At 34.5% G+C, this 20012-nt stretch overlaps 3 protein-coding genes and 1 pseudogene across 4 annotated transcripts; 2 read left to right on the top strand and 2 right to left on the bottom strand.

Annotated features, from left to right (window-relative positions):
* Positions 3101 to 4907, bottom strand: LOC105173642 (annotated as a pseudogene).
* LOC105173640 lies at positions 7645 to 10506 on the top strand. The gene is made up of 5 exons (XM_011095462.2): positions 7645 to 7820; positions 8743 to 8920; positions 9702 to 9785; positions 9870 to 10073; positions 10207 to 10506. Exons 1-5 carry the CDS (start codon positions 7776 to 7778, stop codon positions 10296 to 10298), a joined length of 603 nt encoding a protein of 200 aa, XP_011093764.1. The 5' UTR covers positions 7645 to 7775; the 3' UTR covers positions 10299 to 10506.
* Positions 12496 to 16960, top strand: LOC105173639 (telomere repeat-binding factor 4). The gene is made up of 6 exons (XM_011095461.2): positions 12496 to 12904; positions 13349 to 13563; positions 14329 to 14413; positions 15491 to 15574; positions 16323 to 16596; positions 16692 to 16960. The coding sequence occupies exons 1-6, from the start codon at positions 12755 to 12757 to the stop codon at positions 16721 to 16723; spliced, it is 840 nt and encodes a 279-aa protein (XP_011093763.1). The 5' UTR covers positions 12496 to 12754; the 3' UTR covers positions 16724 to 16960.
* LOC105173638 (glycylpeptide N-tetradecanoyltransferase 1) lies at positions 17553 to 19807 on the bottom strand. Of its 2 annotated transcripts, none has more exons than XM_011095459.2 (2): positions 19657 to 19807; positions 17553 to 19571 (listed from the first exon to the last, which is right to left on the bottom strand). In XM_011095459.2, the coding sequence occupies exon 2, from the start codon at positions 19478 to 19480 to the stop codon at positions 18176 to 18178; it is 1305 nt and encodes a 434-aa protein (XP_011093761.1). In that variant the 5' UTR covers positions 19481 to 19571; positions 19657 to 19807; the 3' UTR covers positions 17553 to 18175. The 2 variants fall into 2 exon arrangements, with proteins under 2 accessions (XP_011093761.1, XP_011093762.1); XM_011095460.2 differs by having other exon boundaries at positions 17553 to 19488; positions 19657 to 19804.

Below are 20012 nucleotides of genomic sequence, written 5' to 3'. Positions count from 1 at the left end.
GATGATAGAATTATAGTTAAAAATCAAAGACTTATGAGTGGGAAAGAAAGTTGTGGATCATAGTAATATTAAAATTTAATGGATGCAGCTGTCAATTTTCTATTAATGCCTCTTTACAATACACATTTTAACAATTTAGACTTAAGGTAAGTTGATTGATGCTCCAAGCAATTAATTATAGGAAGAGTCCAAAATTTTCAGTTACAATTTCAATTTTTTTTTGTTAAATACACTTTATTCCTTTAATTATATCCTAAATTAATAAAATGTAACATTGACCTCCTTGAATTAATCAATCGGATAAAATTGGTCTCAAACATATATATTTATAATGCTCCTATTGTATTTTGAGTAATTTTTACGAGAATCATTTATTAGATTATTATTTGACTAGAAAAAAAATATATTTTTTGATTATATTATAGAAAAAGTAATTAATAATTTAACTAGTTCAAGTCAAAATTAAAGTAATATAATAGTATATAATTACAATTATTTTATTCGGTATAATTTTATTATTTGTTTATATGCGTTACTTCCCATTTTTGATGTGTAGAGCCAAAGATTTTGGATTGAGTTGAAAATCAATTTACTCCAAACATTTTTATCAATTATTTGATCGGTCCAGACCGATTTTATTTTTAGCGGTTTTTACCATATGAATCGACTCAGATACATGATCGATTCCCAATTAAATCAATTCTGTCCAATAAAAGAAAATTATTAAATTATCAAAATACCCCTGTATTCTATGACATTTTTATGTTATATAGCTGACCAAGTGGGACCCATTTGACCAAGCCAAAGTCAACCATTGCTGCAGCCCTTGAATGAGGTGACGTGGCAAGATCTTACCGGCGCTACGTGTCACAAAGGCAGAGGGTACCGTACTATTATAAATATTTTCATTTATGATTATTCAAAGACATATTTATTACTGTTCACCTCTATTTTCTGGTCTCATTCGACTTCATTGTGCTTTCGACCTCATATTTTTCAATCCTATATTTGTAACTTAGGTATCGGAGGGCCTTCGATGAGGACTACTCGACTAGTCTTATGTTTGCTTTGTTCTCAAAATCCACTAACAGGTAGCTCAAAGGAAGGATCTAGCGATCCAATTTTGAGACCTATTCCAGCGGCCCGATCCATATTTTGCGCGACGTACATCAAATCCAAACAGTGCCGACCCACTTATATCGATTTTGAATCCAAAAAAAAAGTATTTATGATTTAACCCCAACAATATCTATCTTTTTACTTTTTAGCATCATCATATTCCCTCCCAGTCAACAATGAATTGGAACCCATACTTAAATGACTGGCATAAAAATGTACATCCAGCCGGGTCAACAAGTCAGCCCACTGTTTAAGATAACATAACAAACCTTTGACTGCTCCCAATTAACTACGTAAGATCGATCTCCAACTACCATCATCCCTTTCCAAGTTTAATCCGCAAAAGTGTTGTACTTTTCATTAAATTTATTTGACAATACCATATGAATAGAATATATAATAGTCAAATCTCTATCAAGTCCTTACAGATCACCAACCTATACACACTGGGGACAAAGAGTTGAGCAACACAATATGCCAAACAATCCCCAACCCCATGCCGCCTCGTGGCAAATGGTCAGTCGTCGGATTTAGGAACCTAACCCGGCGGAATCAAGAGTCAAGACCCATGGTTTTTGATGGTCCTAGGTTTTCTTTTTATGGCTGTATCAATTTGACAAGAAGAAACTCTAGAGGAAATTATAATTTTGGTTTTGAATTATTAGGTGATTTGTGATATTAGTTTTATATTTTTTGAAATAATTAATATTAGTCTCATAATTTAAAAAAATATTATAAAATTAATCTTATCATAAAAAAAATCATAATATTTAGGACTGACTTTGAGGCTGATTTTGTAATATCTTTTTAAAGTGTGGGATTAGTATTGCAGTAGTGGAATTAATTGGTTATTCCAAAATGTATGTGACTAATATTACAAATTATTCTATATTTTTAGAATTAAAATTGCAATTTTCTCAAAACTGTAATAATTGGGAAATTGCAAGCAATATTGGTCAAGAACAAACTCATCTTCTTCATCTCTTTATCGTACGTACTACGGACAAATCGTAAGGCCTCACTTTCAATTCAATGTGGAAAAGCTTTGAAAGAGTGAGGGACAAGATGATACCATGAGAATTTTGGTTGGTGTTGTAAATGGTGGGAAATTCTAATTTACATCCCTAAAATTTGATTCAATTATATAATGAGGATTTGAATTTTGAATCAGATTAACTTTGATTAAGTTGAATTAATTATATAATAAATATAACATATTTGTTGTGTGATTGATGTACAGTTGGAAAAGTGGTTCGGTGGAACCTAATTTGCTTAAAAAATATAATAACAATATAATATACTTATTTTGTGATTGGTGCAAAGTATGTGCATGAACGGACAAAATCTCTTACTGGAATATTTTATACAACAACGATGATCAATTATATGTACTAAGAAGCTTAAATATTGTAAAATTATAATCTTGCCCTAATAATAAATTGTTTGTCATGTTTTTTTATTATAATTTGTATTGGGACAGATTGTAAAATTATACTCCACACTCCCTACATAAACAAGCGAATTATGAGTTCTATTTACAATTTAAACTTGCTATGCAAAATTGTAAGACGGATTTGTAAAACAAGGAAAAAATTTTACCCACCTCGGGTTTGATCGATTATTAATATTATTTATGTATTTTTTTTTCTATTTAATATATATACATTGTGTGTATAAAATATTTTCTTCAATAAAATAAATAACGTGATCTTTGTACATATGATATGTTGAAAATCATGAATTGATTCTTCAAATAACTATAAAATCATAAAAGAATCATAACAAAATTTTAGTGATTTTTGTGATATCTATATGATTTGGTTTCGGAGATATTTCTTTATTTTTACGTTATACACATGTAATTAAGCTATATATATAAATCAAATTCTTTGATTGAAAATAATCTTGTACATTTACTGTATATATGAGCCTATAAAGTATAAACAATATGTACTAAAAGGACATCCGTAGAATGTTATAGAATTTCAAGTATTATGTCATAAAATTACATTATACAAAATGACTGAGAATTCTACGTATGAGTCAAACATAGAATACCCAGCTAAATATTTCATCTATTTCATGAAAAGCCAAATAATGTCTACCTATAAATTAACAAATTACATCCCACCCCTAATTTATTCTCCAACATGACTACTGCAGCAAGCCATGAAAGAATTAGATCATCACTAACACCACACTACAAAACTTTTCATCTTCGAACAACTGTCAATACATGAAACTAGTGCCTGCAAGATTGTGATGCAGGAGCTTGTGAGCAATCTGGTCTCTAGCATGCATCGCATTAGCCGATCTCACACCGTTCTCAGCGACCGTTTCGTCATCAAACAGCTCAAACCTCAGCTCTGGGCTCAATCCCTCGTTCATCATCTCACATATGTTATGCAAAACGCAGCAAGCCCCAAGAACCACCGGCAGGTCCTGAAGTTTCATCTCGGTTCTCTTCTGGAGGCAGCTCCACCGGCCTTTCAACCGCGCGAACGACTCCTTAGCGACCTTCTGCACCTCCTCAACTTTCTCGTTGAACGCGTGCTGCGTCCATGTAAGGTTTTGGTGATTGTATGGCACCAAAATCCAGTCCATCAACGGGTAGCGGGAATTCCCGACGACCCAAACATCCTTCAGTGCACCCTTGTTTGCCCTCTGGAAAAGGGCTGATTTTTCCAGCACCTGTTCATCACTCATTGATCCAGGCCATCCGACGCAAATGTCAGTGAAAATTCCCTTAGGATCAACCACGCCTTGAAGGGTAATGGAGTAAGAAGTCTTTTGATTCCTCTCTGTGTGCCTCTTGTTGAAATAAGCCGCCACGCCGAGTTTTGGAGCTATGATTGGAATGTGAGTGGTGTACATTGATCCGCCCACGTTCGGAATCCCGGAAAAGAACTCGAATTCCCTCTTGATTTCCGTCATTTTGTTGTCGTCCGGCCACTGCAAGAACTTGGGCATCATCACGCTTCTTATTGCAGTGCAAACCTCAAGAACCAGCTTATGGCAGGTCGAGATTCCCAACCCGAAACGCTTGGACACTTCGCGGAGAGCCTCGCCGGTGGCCAATCTCCATATGCACACGGCGACCCGCTGGAATCGCCAGCCGCAGCATTGTGTCTTTCTTGGTGACAACAGACTCGAGTTCTTCACATATCATGTCAAACGTCGCTCTGCTCATCCGAAAAGCTTTCTTGAACTCCTCATCAGGAAAATCCGGGCTGTTAACTTGCTCCCACCACGCTTTCGACCGGTTTTTCACCCACAATCTCCGCTGCGCCCCGCCACTCCCCGCGCTGGTAGACTCATCAGACATCGTCGCAACACTGCCATACTCAGACCGCGCCCTCTTGGCATTCGATGAATTGCCAGAATCAGCAAAATACTGTTCGTTCTCATCCATAATTTTTCGATTACTTCTCTTACACTCCACGTCCCCCAAGATTATGGATTCCGGCCCTGAAAACACGTTCCGGGCCTGCTCTTCCTCCTCCTCCTGCGGGCAATCGAAATCCAACAATTGTCTCAGCAACTTCTGTAGCGATGAATCGTACTCAACATCTTCGTACAAGCTGTAATCGCTTCTGGGCCGCTTTCTAGCGTTAAAAAAACCAACGGGCTCGAAATCTTGAAAGAAAGTAGTATTACTGTTGTTGTCGTAGTGTTCTGGAAATGGGAAAGCAGAGATTTCCATGAAGATTTAAATAAGGGGTGTGAAAGTGTTTGAAAAGGAGGGAGTAATAAAGAAGTCTGAACGAGGGTGTGAACACAAGTGCTCTGGTTTTCAGATTTATGTATATATGCAAAGGGAGGACGCGTGAGACACGGTACGGAGGAAGATTCTGGACGGTGGGTTCTGTTGAGGGGGTTTTGATTCGGACGATGATAATTATTTTAAGTTTGTTTTACGCGGTTGGAAAAGTATGACCAAAAAGGCCAAGGCTAATTACGCTTGTATCATATTTTAAAATATAAAATTTTATTTTATTTAAATACTTTTTAAAATTACACTTGTATTTTTTTAAAAAAAAATACATTTACATCTATTTTCCTTCATTATATTTGACGAAAATATTGACATTAGCTAAAAAAAAAATTATATAAATTTTTAATTTTGTCCTTAATCTGATCTTCTTATGTATACTTTTGTACTTATGAAAAGATAAATATAATATATCTGTCCTATGAGATTATCATCATTATATTTTTTTCTTTATAAATATAAAATTATTATATAAAAATATTAATAAAGAATGAAATAAAAAATTTAATATAATTTCTTTGCTAAAATCAATATTTTTTATTCAAACCCCCAGAAAATGAGATCAGTTGTAAATTATGAATTTTTAGAGAGAGTATAAGGATAATTTTAAAAAAATTAACAAAATATAATTTCATATTTTTTGGAGGGGTCTAGTGTAATTAACGCAAAAGGAAATGAGGAAGAAATTTGAATCAGAGAATGGTGGGGATTGAGAGGGGTACATATCTCTTGAAACACAATGAATGGAGTCTTCATCACAAGAAGCGCTGCTGAAGTTTCCTACTTCTCTTTATTTTACTTTCTAGGGTAATTACAAATATTATTTGATGTTTAAAAAAATACAAATTTTAAAATAATTGTACAGTCCATAAGCGGTGAAGTAGACATTATTATTTTATCTTTATTGAATTTTTTTAAAAAAATAAAAAAAAATTGAGGGTGAGTAACATAAATAATTTAGAGGGAATATTAGTTCATAAAAATATTTTAAGAAATCATAAATATACAAAATCATAATTTATAATTCAAAAAGACATTTTGGTTAGTTCGTTATAAAAATTGGATGAAAACCTACGAAATTTGGCTTGTTGTTAAACGGACATCAAAATCAGAAAGGTATTTATAATTTTTGAAACAATGAAAAGATATTTGTAATTATGTCAAATCTCATGAGAGGTAGTTGTAGTAGTACACTAATTGACCTTTGCCTTAACTAGAAAATATTCATTTAAAGATCGTTTGGTTGTATTTTATTCAAATCTTTTATAAGTTTATATATCTTGTAAGATCCTTTTTGAGTTTATAAGATGTTAATTTTGTTTTATTGTTTTTAAAGCATTTACATAAAATAAATAATGTGAAGCTTATAAGATTTTCAGTAATGAGAATCTTTTAATTAATATGATTGAAATTAAAGGAGTTTCTTAGAGTTTTTAAAATAAGTCGGGAGCTAGCCTATAAGATCACAATATCTTTGTTCACGTAAATTTTAGGTGAGCCAAAAAAATTACAAATAATCAAAAAAATATGTATAAATGATCTTTTTATGAATAAAAATGTTACAATCTTTGAAAGCGAAGGACATTCCCTGATCTTTTCTCTCCAAATTAAAATTGAAGGGTTGTAAGCTTGTTTCTGAATGCGGGTGTGTAATTTACTCTGAGTTTTTCGCAGTAAATTACAAATCACCTTTAAATTTAGTATCAATGCTCTTTTAAGGTTTATAGCCAAAAAAGATGTAGAACTTGGGATTATAATTGCTACACTTCTTCGTAGCCAAGAGTTTGATTCTTGCTTTCAGTTTGCGTTGTTGTGCTCCGAACCTCCCTTTTTATGTGTATGTGCTGAGATTTCACCTCAAAGTTCACTTTTGTTGAGGTTCAATATTATAAATTTTGGTGGGGCCAATTTCCTAATGGATAATATTAAAAAATGCATCGGCCCAATTAACCAATCTAAAATATAAAAAAAAAATTATATTTTATCTTGGATCAGTCCATTAAAATGCATAAACCCAGATTTGGTATGAACTTATGAGGAATTTATCCATTCTGAAAAATATATGAAGTTGAAAATTTATTGTAAACTTTAATTTATAATTAAAGCATTAGTCAATTTGTTTTGAATTTTTAATTGATAATTTATTTCAATATATTTTAATGTCAATATTTTTATTTTTGAATTTTATAAGTATATCCTTCAAAAAAATTCGTCTTATATTTTTAATATATTATAAATTTTCAAACATCTTATAATATGTTTTTAAAAATTTTAGAAGCTCATCCAACCAAAAATTATATGAACATTTAAAAGTATAAACAAATTCTTCTAAAATATTAATAGTAACATAAAATATTTACACTACTATTTAACATAAAAAATATTATTGATATAAAACAAATGGTAATATTTTATAGACATATGAAATCTGCGTTTCAAGTATAGATATAATTTCATCAAATGGTAATATAATTTTTCGTTTTCAATTTTATTACAATTATTTTTTATTTAAAATTAGTGTATTATGCCCGTCAAAGTAATTTGTAAACTCCTTAATTAACCTTAAAAATAAAATTAATTATGAAATTTAATTATAATATGAAAATTGTATAATCAATTATAAAATTATGTACCGAAATTCCATAATTAATTTTAAAAATAAAATATTTTCTGATAATCAAGTAGAATTTACATTTGTTCTCAATATTCCCTATACTTTCCCGTATTTTCAGATTGACCCCCAGACGTGAAGCAGTGGTGCTCTGCCACCCAAAGTCCTCAGCCGTGAACTGGTTTTTGTCGTTGAGTGGCTTTTAACCACTCTTTCTATACACCTAAGTATGAACCAATTTCGCTAATTATTCTCACAGGTGAAGCTCCATTCATGGCTTCTCTACTGAGCCCACCTCTCAATTTGCCTCTCAACAAGGTAACAAAACCTTTTATTCCATAATATGGGTACTGCACCTGTATGTGAATTCATACTTGTAATTTTCTGTGTTTTGTTTTTTTATGGAATTTCTAGATTTTGATATAATTGCTTTACTGTTGAGTTCTTCTTCGATGTCTCTTTGTCTGTTTCCTCGACCAGGAGGTGAAGATTGAATTCATGATTACCCCTTTATAGCTGATTTTTCTTTCTTTTTCTTTTGTTATTTTGATGAGGAGGCGCAATGAAGTTTCAGTGATTTCTGGAGTATGTGTATTTGATTATTCATCAACGTATTAAATATGAAAATTGGATGCTTGAATTCATAGAACTGGTATGGTTTCATGTTGATGTTCCCCTTCTGTGATGAACTGAATGGTGATGGTCTCTTTTTGCTGATGCTTTCTCACTTCTAATTTAGTATATAGAGCAATGATGGTGAGGAAGTTATGAAGATGTATGCAGTGGAACCAGATTAAAAGAGTGGTTGTGATACGAGGCATTCAGTTTTAATCTTCTTCTTAAACATAAACTAATACAAGTGAAATGCGTCATTGTGATCCCATTTCCACGGATTGAATGCTGCTTTCTACTTAAATTTCGACTGGCAAGATTCTATTTCCTATCCCGGGTATTAATGCTGAGCTCTGTGCGTAATGTTTATTGTATTAGGCACTCTCGTCGTGTTTTACATGTCAAAGGCTCGAAGCATCTTAGAGTAGGCTTGTGAAACTGTTTCCCCTGGATTTTGCTAGTTGAATAAGAAGAGGTTGCATGCTTATGAAAAAGACAGTCTTTAGGTTTGTTTTGAAGAAAGATATGGTTTCACTGGAACAGGTGTTATGCAGTACTATGTTTGCTCCCGATTTTCCTGGTTATGTTTATGCGATGCTGGATGCCTTAATCAACCTCTCTTTCTTAGAATGATGGAAATGCAGGAACTCTTGTAATGAAAACACTGTCAAAGAGAGATTATATGCTTTTTAGGAAAAATGGACGGCACAATGTTCAGTTTCCGGTAATAAAAAGTAAAGCATCCACAGAGACAGATGTGCTTGCGAAGGATTCTGTGAATGTTGAGGCAGCTGAAGACAGGGATGGTAATCATTTTTCCATCTTTCCCTTTTGAATTACCAATTTTCTATTGGATTTGCACTTGGTGGTTATTAAGTGCATTGCTGGTACTGAGATAAATGAATAATGCACCTGATCTTTTGGATGAATTGGCTAGAAATCCCAGATCCTTTTGTTCATGAGTGTATAGAAGCAATAGTATCAACGAATTTGAGCATATCTGCTATTAAATTGCATATGTAGTCCATTACTCTGGTAGAAGTAAGACAAGGATTCTTTTAATTGTATTTTCCTGAGTTATACGTGATTAATTCATCTGATTTGCTTGTGACCAACTTTATCATGTTTTTATAAGCTAAGAAGGCTCGTTGCTGAGATATCTAATTTCTGGCATACCCCTTTGTGCAGAGACTGAGCTATCACTATTTGTTATTGGTGGTAATATATGAAAGATAAGTTGATCATATTGAGTCTTTCCGCTCTTTCTTTTAGGGTAGTTGATATATGGTTTGTAGCCATGACAAAGACACTTACAACCAAAAATATGGTTTCAGAGTTTTAATGTGGAATCATGTAAGACCGCATGGTAATTTCTGGTCTACCATATTTATTCAAGAAATTAAGCATGAACTTTGTTGTCATGTTTTCTAAACTTGTGTTGAGCTGTACTAGCTACGATCAACTATTTGATGTCACAACAGATTGGGAAACAAATAATGAGTGATGGTGAAGATAAATTCTTTTACCTGTATTGAGGTTCAATATTATCTTTGGCATACTTTGATAAAGATGGTTGTGTTCTTGAAGATTTCGGTGTGGTCGGTGTTCACCATGTTGGAATCTTGTGCGAGAATCTTGAACGGTCCCTGCACTTTTACCAGAATATCCTCGGTAATGTTTATTTCTGCTTTAAAAGATGACAAATTTTATCCTTTTCCATCAAGAAGAAAACTTGAAATCTTATCCCAAAATCAGGTCTACCTATAAATGAGGCGCGGCCACATGATAAACTCCCATATAGGGGTGCTTGGTTGTGGGTCGGCTCTGAGATGATACATCTGATGGAGCTTCCAAATCCTGATCCACTAACGGGACGACCAGAGCACGGTGGTCGAGATCGTCATGCTTGCATAGGGATTCGAGATGTGTCTAAACTAAAAGACATCCTTGATAAAGCTGGTAATTTATAATAAACAATCATCAAATTCATCATTTATTCCCTTATTTGTTCTTCGGAGTTCTCTATATGGATCTTCCGCATTTCATTTTACTACTTTGGCTTCTAAGATCAAGCTCATCGTTCACTTTTCAGGCATTCCATATACCCTTAGTCGCTCGGGGAGACCAGCGATTTTCACACGAGATCCAGACGCCAATGCACTTGAATTTACACAGGTCGACTGATGCATTTTGTGACGAACAATTACATACCTAATCCTTTAAATGCGTATGAAAGAGAACCTTTTGTACTGGACAATCTTCAGGCTTGGATCGGTAAGAAATGTTTATCATCACTCTCTGTATATGTTTTTGTGCACGATGAAAGCTCCCTGTAGTGAATGACCACGGATGCAAAAGCTGGAAATAACGCAGTCGATGGTTTTACATATGAGCATGAAGTGCCAAATTTGATTGCTTTTCTATTCCATTTAATATACCCATTGCATAAAATTCTTTTCTTTAATATTTAGATTGAACTTTCATTGCTTAAAAATGCAAAATGATTGATGAAATAAGCATGAATTTTACTAAAAATCTCAAACCTTAGCAAAACACGACTCTTTTTTTGCTTATCTATGGTTAGCAAAACTTAGAAGAAAACTTAGCAAACCGTAACTACGTGAAGTTAGAATGTTTTCTTTGCTTGGAACAAATAATTGGAATATTTCCATGTATTTTTAGTCTATTATCAGAAACTTGGTTGAAGTAATACTTATTTCTTTCTTTCTATGTAGATAAAGTAAGAAATTGCACTTATACAGTATGAAAGTAATGGTTGAGAGCTAGTGATATCATATAGTTCAATATATACTATTTTTCTTCTAATTAAATTAATGATATGATATCACTCACTCTCAACCATTATATTTAACAAAAAAGTAAAAGTTACGTTCAGATTGCTTGAGCTTTCACTTATTTACAATTACATACATATTAGACTGAAAATTATGATGATCACATTTAAAGTTTATTTTGTTTTTAAATATACCTCCATTTGATAACACTTTGATAAAAAATAATCTTTAAAGACAAGAGTCCCATATTGATTAAAAATGAGAAATTTGAGTAGTTTATAAGTCATAAAACCTCTTCTCCTTAGCTTAACACATTTTCACGACAAATCTATAATTTTCATACTAAGTCAAAATGGACAATACCTTACGCAAAGGAGCACCATCAAGTCGTAAGTCATAGTATTTGACACTGTCTGTGTGCGTGAAGTCATGTATTCGTCCCAAACCCTCCCTTCCGAGGTTTGATGATGCAAACAATTATCCCATATTGATTGTAAACGAGGAGTTTGAGTAACTTATAAGCACCATGACCTTCTTATATAGCAAAGTGCCTTTTTAGGATAAAATTGTAAGAGTCGTAGGACAAAATCATGAAACTTATACAAAATCATAGCAGATAATATCAAAGGAGGAGGAGCACGTGGCTGCCCCCCTCCACCCGCGCGGCTTTGCTTTTGCTGATTTCAATACACACACAAATATATTATATATATGTGGGTATAAGCAAACAAAAATGATACACACATACTAATTCACACATCATACGCACACTGATGCGGACGAAATAGGTACGCTTATTTTGATTTTAATTATTATTAATTTATATAATTATATTATTATAAGTCCATTTATTAAATATAATTTATATTGATCGAAATATTATTTAATCAAAAATTTTATGAGTTTGACTATTTAAATTAATATTGAATTAAATATCATATATATATATATTTAAAAAAATAACTATGCAGCTGATTTTTTTTTTTTTTTTGCAAAATTTAGTGGGAAGAATTACCATTTTATAATGAATTGTATGGTAATTGCCATAAAATCAGATATAGTTCCCTTAAAAAAGTCTAATGATTTTCAAATTATAAAAAGTTCACTTTTGACATTCCAAAAGTGATTTTTCATCCCTCACTTAAACGATTCAAATGGGTTGGAACCAAAAGTGCAATATTTTTTTTTTAATGTGGGATCAAAATTGTAACAGTACCTAACATGTGGGACTAAAATTACAATAATATCTATTATGTGGGACCAAAATTATAATTTTCCATTGAAATGTGTAAAATTAGGTGGAATATTTTATCAATACTAATATAAAAAGAAAAGTCCATTTACATTAAAAACTGACGCGGTTAATGACATCATTGCACTATTTTTTTGTGAAATAAAAAATATTTTTCATGATAAAATAACCAACTTATTCAATCTTTTTAAAATTTATATTAATTGATTAAATATTAATTTTTTTTATTAATGTAATGTACTAATTTATATATTTTAATTTTATTTATAATATATTTAAAAAAATATTTATTTTATATATATACATATAAACATGGTGCCACAATGATCAATTTTATGGGGGGGAAAAAAAGCAGTTGATGGAAGACCTGGTTGAGGTTCCTCTTTTGGCCCGACACTGCTCGCCATCCTCATATTTTCTCAACGGTCCCTCCATTATTTTCCTTTACGTCCCTGAAATTATCCCAATCTCCCTTTATCACCATCTTCGCCGCAACACTATACAAGGATCCCTTCACACCAGATATCCCAAGGATTTGTTCGGCGGAACTATTAATTATTTGAGGAGGCGGTGACGGTGGTGGCGGCCCGGAGATGGGGAATCCGAAGCAGAAGTGGACCTCAGAGGAGGAGGAAGCTCTTCGGGCCGGCGTGGCCAAGCACGGCGCTGGAAAGTGGAAGAATATCCAGAGAGACCCTGAGTTTAACCACCTTCTTTTTGCGCGCTCCAACATTGATCTCAAGGTATGTGAGTGTTTTTGTGTGCGGATGTAGTTTTCCAGTTAGTTGTGTATGGTGTTTCTTCGGTGTGTATTTGCCTATGTGTAGTTGTACATTGCGCGGTTGAGCGTATATGTGGAACTACGCAGCTGTGTTCCCCAGCTAATGTTTGGACAGCGTGGATGGGTATATAATCCACAGTTATGGTTTTATACTAGATTCAGGAGAAAAAGGTATCATATTTTGTGGAACATGACAACCAATCATGTTTCAGTGTTCAGTTATGTGATTTTGTTGCTTATGCTATTACATTGACTCGACGAACAGAAAAGAATATTGTCCGTTGTTAAGTAGCTCCGCCCCTATGTATGGATGTTAATTAATAAACAATCTCTCTAATCGCCCCAGATGCCAGTTTCTTTTATAAATTCGGCTGTTTATATACTAAGATATGATATCGTTATTCAGGATAAATGGCGCAATTTGAGTGTTGCAAGTGGTCAAGGTGCAAGAGATAAATCAAAGACACCAAAAGCGAAGATCAATCCTGCTGACACACCTGCTACTCCACTGCTCACTGCACAGACCTCTACCCCCGTTGCTTCATCATCCCAAGATCCGTCAACAGATGTCGTTATGTTAGATTCTTCAAGGCCCATACCAGAGGGAAATAATGCTGCCAAGTAAGATGTATTCATATACTACATTTTACATTGCCCTTCGTATGTTCATTTTTCTATTGGGTTTTGTTACTTTCCATTTTAATTCTAGAAGCTCTGATTGGTCCTGGTGTTTTGCTTAATCTCAAATTTTTAATTATTTAGCGGAAAGTACAATGCTAGAGATATTTTTAGGTGTCATTAAAATTATTCATCATTCATTGTGATAGGTGCAATGCTGATTGCTATCTACGTGAATTTAAGAAGTTTGTGGTCGTGTTGTGAATAGGTAGGGTTGGTGATGCATTACATGGATTTCTAATACAATTCATTGACTTGATTGAGTACGGGCGTCATAACTCATATGTACTAATAGGCATGCAAGAAAAGGCACCTAACACATTAATGTATGTTTTTAGTTAGTGCTTGTCGAGGTACTGTAGCAAATTACTTATAGACATACTCTAGAATTTTTACCATTTGCTCTGGTATATCAGGTTGAGGTACTGTGTCACTTGTGAAATAAGGAAAGCTAGTTGAAATAATGGTTGAATTTGACTGCTTGGTTCTGTTGTCAGTACAAGTTCAGTTCTCCCGAAATTCTTGAACGAGCAGGAAGAAGAAATAGAAGAAGAAAAAACCTCTTATCATATACTTGAAAATTCTTTGAGAACTGTGTAGTCATCTATGCCAAAATCCTTTTGTCTACTTCGATCCTTTTCTTTATGCTCAAGTTTTATCATTTATTTCTTTTTTTTATTTAATGCATAACATTATGCCTGTTCCCAGGTACAATGCAATGATATATGAGGCGCTGTCAACCCTTAAAGAGCCAAATGGATCAGATTCTGGTGCAATTGCTAATTTTATTGAAGTATGTGAAACATATACCATAATGATTTTTATACTCAATTGATAAATCTAGTCTGAATCTACAAATTAGTTTATAAAGTTGAGGACCATCGTTTTTGAGTGGAAAAGAAGTTGTGTCCTCAAGGTAGTGCAACCCTTCCAGATATTCACAAGTGTAACACTGATAATTGATTTAAAGCTACATAAGTTGTTTGTAGGTACATATAGTTGGCAAATATTATCCCTGGAAGTAGATTATGCCACCTGTGTGTTGCTGACACGTCCTTCCACTGAATAGATTTTCATGGTTAAAACCGTATCTTCTATGTGCTTCTGAACCCACAATAATTGTGATGCTTATATCCTGACATTGGCTTACTTTTAATTTATTACCACGTAAGCAGACCAAAAAACATTGTAGGTATTACTGGTTCTACCCGATGTTTTCCCTTATGCTTTTCAATTCTTGTTGGCTTTAAATTTTACGGCGTTGTAACTTTTCCTTGACTGCCCTTTTCTACAGAAATCATTGGACTTGTTTTCATCTAAGCATGTCTATTAATCTATATTGTGATTTGAGAATTCTGAGTGCCAACATTTTGTTTATCAATTTTCCAGGAAGCCTTATGTGGAACATGAACTTGTTAACTTTTTAGGTTCAATCCTACCTATGTAGAACAATTCAAACAGATCTCCTCCCCCCCCCCCCCCCCTTTTCTTTTAGTTTGTCAATTATATATTTAAAAATGTTCATTTTTGCTTGAGCATACAAATTTAAGAATTTTACTTGTTCATTGTTCTTCTAGGAATTGGATCTAAGAAAATGTTTGAGAATGGACATTGTCGGGCACTTGATTTCTTTTTTTCAATAAAGCTACGTGTGTTTAGGCGGGGAGTTAGGCACTTGATTGTTGGGTCACTTGGTTGTTAGTTTTGCTCATGCAATAGGTATGTGACAGTACATTGTTCTCTATCTATTTACTCTCTGATGTAGTAACAGTCTCATGTGCTGAATATCTTGATATTGTTTCAATTTATGCTTGTTGTGCTTGATTTAAAGAGTAAAGATTTTCTTTTTCTATTTGTGCTATTCATGCAGCAAAGGCATGAGGTGCCTCAAAATTTCAAAAGGGTGTTGAGTTCTAGATTAAGGAGGCTTGTGCTACAAGACAAACTCGAAAAGGTAAATTTGTATCTAATCACTTGAAAAAGGTGATTTAGGTGTTGTACTCTCTGTGGAAGTGCTTAGATTGCAAATTTCGCATTACTGGGCATCTCTTAATTGTACTTTGACTTATTTATTCATTGTTGTGTTGTGTCGGCAACTTGTTTCCAGTTCATATTACAACTGTTTGTTTTTCTTATGAGAGTGGTTTGCCCATTGAGTCTTGCCTTTTAGTTTGAGATAAATGTTTAACAAGCACCTTATTTGATTCTAAGTAATTCCTTTTCTCATCCTGCTAATTAGCTCAAATACACCCTTGTATCCTTTTGTTGTCTTACATTTAGTCTTATTTTCAAATTATACTTGGATCTCCATTTTTCCTGTTGAAAGCTTAAGGTGTAAAATTGGCATTTCATTGCTTTTCACTCTTTATCGTGGTATTGGCTATTTTGAGCATTCTCTTAGGTCCGTTTGGGATTTTAGAAAGAATGACTTTTATATGGCCACATATGTGTATTCTTTAAATTTTACTGTCATAAACTTCATTATCTATTTGGGTAGCATCTTGCAGTGTTCTACAACTAAAAACAAGGTTTGTTTAACTTGAAGCAGCAAGATGGACTAGGAATATAACCTTTTAAGTGTATTAGTTTTTACAACTACTACCACGCAAAATAACCATTTGTGTATTTGTTTCTAAATGGCTGAAATTAATCTCTGAAATGCGGAAATTCGAGGGTAGTCATCTTCTAATGTCCAACCACAGGTTCAGAATTGCTATAAGATAAAACGAGATGCAGTACTAGACACGAAAACCGCTGCTGCCAGACAGAAAGACTCACGGCCCAGACCAGTTCCAAGCATTGGGTATCTCGGTGATACAGTGGAAGAAGCAGCAATTTCTGCTGCCTACAAAATTGCGGAAGCTGAAAACAAGTCATTTGTGGCTGCCGAATCCGTGAAAGAGGCAGAAAGGGTATCTACAATGGCCGAAGACATGGAATCACTCCTACAATTTGCTATGGAATGTTTTGATCAAAGTACATTCCAAACTCACATTTCTTCTGTGCTTATCTTGGTAAATACCTATTCTCTTGAAGAATTATGATTCATCTGCCTTTCTTCTGATTGGCAGGTGCACGTGGTGAAATTTTGCTAATGGCCTGACAGCCTACTTTGCATCTTGTGAAGGATATGGCCGCCTCTCAGAAATTTGTATAGAAGTGTTTATTTCTTGGAAATATGAAGTGGATTTAATCTGTTTTCATTATTTGTTTGCTAATTAGAAGATTCTGTATATCCTGTACGAAAGACAAGTTAGAAGTGAACATGTAGGTGGAAACGATGTTCAATTAGTAAGTTTCCACTTGTTGAAATCATAATCTATGTAAACTCTTAGGATTTTGTTATTTCCTCTTTATGCCTGCAACTTCAACAAGAATCATGTTAAGTAACACATTCTCAAGGTTGGTGGTAGAAAGAAAAATGACATCATTTTAGGAAATGCAAAAGAGTGGCACTAAAGTCGTGTTTGGAACAAGCTCAGCCTTTACAATTTCAACTGTCTCATAGAATTGCACCCTTCTTCATGAGGAAAAACATAATCAAACGTGGAAGATGCTATACAAGAAGAAATCAATGCCCAGGAGAAAATGAAGAAGACTTGGTCCCATTGCCTACAGGGAAATAAGTCGATGGCTGCAAGTGGATTTACAAGATCAAGCATAATGCAAATGACCAGTAGAGAGAGATAGAAACCTAGATTAGTAGTTAAAGGATTCCTTCAAGAATACTGACTCGAACCCTTTTAGAGTTGGGGAAAACATTTGCTCCAGGCCCAACAAGAGGAACTCAAGGGCAATATTCTTGAGAAGATTCTGATAAATTCTTTCAGCTGCTTGATGGATATGAATTCTGTTCATACTTTCCAAACACAAACCTGCTCAGCATTTTATACAAAAATATATATGATTATAGCATGTGTCGATCCAATACATAGCAAACATTTTTCCTTTTCACATATCAAGACAACACATTTGGGATTCAGTACACATTCAAGGGGAACAAATGAAGTTTACACTGAACAGGTCTATTGAACAGTTTCCGTCTAAATACCCAAGGCTGTAGTCGTTATTGCTCATTCAGGTTTCCATACACAAGGGAAATTTCAAATGCATTCCAATCCTTCCTCAAAATGAAATCAAATCATTCATGGAAATAAAATACAAGTAATTCAACGCATACAACAAGTAAGCATCAATAAAGCAGGTCTTGACAAAAGGTACTACTGCTTGCAGCAAATAGATGTACACAATTTCAGTAACATGATTATTTTGCAATGACATGTGCATGTATACAGTATCTCGGCAGAATGAAAATTTTCAGAGATGCACAACATACGCTGCGGGCGCTGCTTCCACACAACCTTTTTGACATGATCAAGTATATCAAAGCTAAACTGAAACCTTAACTATGCACCTGCGCAAGTGACCAAAACTCTTTGTTGAGCCAACGAGAATGCATAAATTCAACTGAAAACTTTGAACAGTCCATGAAGGGACTGAAAAAGGTGTCCTACTGCTGGTCTAAGCATTGCTCCAGAGGAAGGGATCTGCCAAATTATAACAGCACGAGTCCAAGTTCTGATGGTTGGAGAGCATCTTTCAGCCGATAATTATACAGATAATAATACAGCTGCCCATCACCTCGACCAAATTTGAGTTCCTTCAGAAATGGCTCATTTTCCATGATATCAAGCGCATTATAAACATCAAAATCCTTTTGCTTTGCAATAATAAGAGCATCCTGGATCAGCTGATGCAGTGGTGTTGCAGTGGAGACATTGTAGAAAGTATAAGCTGCTTTTAAAGTCGAGTAATTTGGGTTATTAAGGATAGAGGACGGAAGTGTATAGAAGCTGAAGAAATCGGTTATTTCATGAGTATCTGGACTCTCGACTACATAACTATCAACTACATCCTCCTGTGGAAGAAGCCAGTGCTCAACTTCATCATCATCAAACAATGGAGCAACTACGAACCGGCTCAAATAGTTCCTTAGCAGCCGAGTAACTGCAGGAACATCTCGGAGCTCCATTTTCCTCAAGCCAATGGTTGCCGTTGAACTTGGAAGCCTATAGAGTTTAATTGCACGGCTCATTGTCATCCTCTCTCCAAGCCTGGAGAAACCAACATCAATAAGTTTCTTGGGGTGCAATGTCCGATGCCAGTATTGGCAAGTCGTTATCGGCGTAGGGAGAAGCACTCCCGCAGTATAAGCTGCCTGCCATATATTTTCCAAGTGAATCCTCCTAGTCACTTCCTTAATCATCACAGGAGCAAGTCTCTTAGACCTGAGCTTCTTATGAACACACAGAAAGTTAACCTCAGCCATTCGGACAACCTCATCCCGGACCCTTAATTTTACTGGAATCCCAGTAATAAATGCAACCAATTTCTTGGAGGCCTTTACACGAACACCAATGTGCCAACTTCGGAAGTACCCCGGAGGACGCAAACCCCATCGAAGAAACTCCTTCGAGTAATTGAACCTGAATAAGTTATCATCATCCTCAACATAATTATTTGTCAACAGAACATAAACCTCATTGCAGACCTCGTCAGAGTCCATATCACAGACAGTCCATTCATACAAACTAGGGAGGTTGTAGGGCTCTTGTTTGACCTCAGATAATGGTGTCGGCGGCTCAATAGGACCCTCGGGCAAACTCGAGTTGCCAACATCCTTAAATTGCCCAACAGGCTGGGTCTCCCAAAACTTATGCTGTTGGTTATTCAGATTGGAGCCTTGAAACTTCTGAACAATGTTCTCAAGGGTGTTCTGAAAATTGGAAAGTGGGTTCACAGCAGAATCCTGATCTAGGTTTTGACTGTTGGATCCAGATGAAGAATCCTTGTCAGCCATTTCCAAAACTGTAAATAAACAAGGGCCTCACTCTCAGCACCCAAACTTTTGACAGAGAACACACAGCAGAAGCAATAATTCGGCTCAACAACTGGAAAATGGAGCAATAAAACGCAACAATCACAAACAAGTAGAAGTGATAGCAGCAATTTAAAGAAATATAAATCATAACTTACATTTTCGGGTTCCAAGAGTGAAGTTTGAATGAGCACAGAGCAAGAGATCACTTATTACACTGGCAATTACTCTAGGGCTTCATGCCAGCAGAATACAGAAAACCAACTACACAATTTAATTCCTCTTAAAGTGAAGATTAGAAATTTGGGATTTGCAAATATATTTTAGTCGTTTTGCATTTTAGGGTCGAGATTATGTAAAATTATCATTTGTAACCCCCCATTCCATGCGACTTCAGGAGATTAAAAATACAGTAAAATGGAGATGAGATAGAAAAAAAAAAAGGAGAAAGAAAAAGGGAGTTGTGATTTCTTTTTTCCTGTAAGGATAAATTAGAACAAAATGCATAAAATTC

The sequence above is a fragment of the Sesamum indicum genome, linkage group LG11 (assembly GCF_000512975.1).
Source record: "Sesamum indicum cultivar Zhongzhi No. 13 linkage group LG11, S_indicum_v1.0, whole genome shotgun sequence".
NCBI lineage: Eukaryota > Viridiplantae > Streptophyta > Magnoliopsida > Lamiales > Pedaliaceae > Sesamum > Sesamum indicum.
The sequence above is the reverse complement of the archived record's forward strand: the minus strand, read 5'-3'. Positions and strand labels throughout refer to the sequence as shown.

Coding starts and splice junctions, on each gene's coding strand:
- LOC105173640 (XM_011095462.2), top strand. CDS start 7,776: ATGGCTTCTCTACTGAGCCCACCTCTCAATTTGCCTCTCAACAAG. Junction 8,921..9,701: donor GGCAGCTGAAGACAGGGATG/GTAATCATTTTT, acceptor GTGTTCTTGAAG/ATTTCGGTGTGGTCGGTGTT. Junction 9,786..9,869: donor CTTTTACCAGAATATCCTCG/GTAATGTTTATT, acceptor TCCCAAAATCAG/GTCTACCTATAAATGAGGCG.
- LOC105173639 (XM_011095461.2), top strand. CDS start 12,755: ATGGGGAATCCGAAGCAGAAGTGGACCTCAGAGGAGGAGGAAGCTCTT. Junction 13,564..14,328: donor GAGGGAAATAATGCTGCCAA/GTAAGATGTATT, acceptor GCCTGTTCCCAG/GTACAATGCAATGATATATG. Junction 14,414..15,490: donor CAATTGCTAATTTTATTGAA/GTATGTGAAACA, acceptor CTATTCATGCAG/CAAAGGCATGAGGTGCCTCA.
- LOC105173638 (XM_011095459.2), bottom strand. CDS start 19,480: ATGGCTGACAAGGATTCTTCATCTGGATCCAACAGTCAAAACCTAGAT.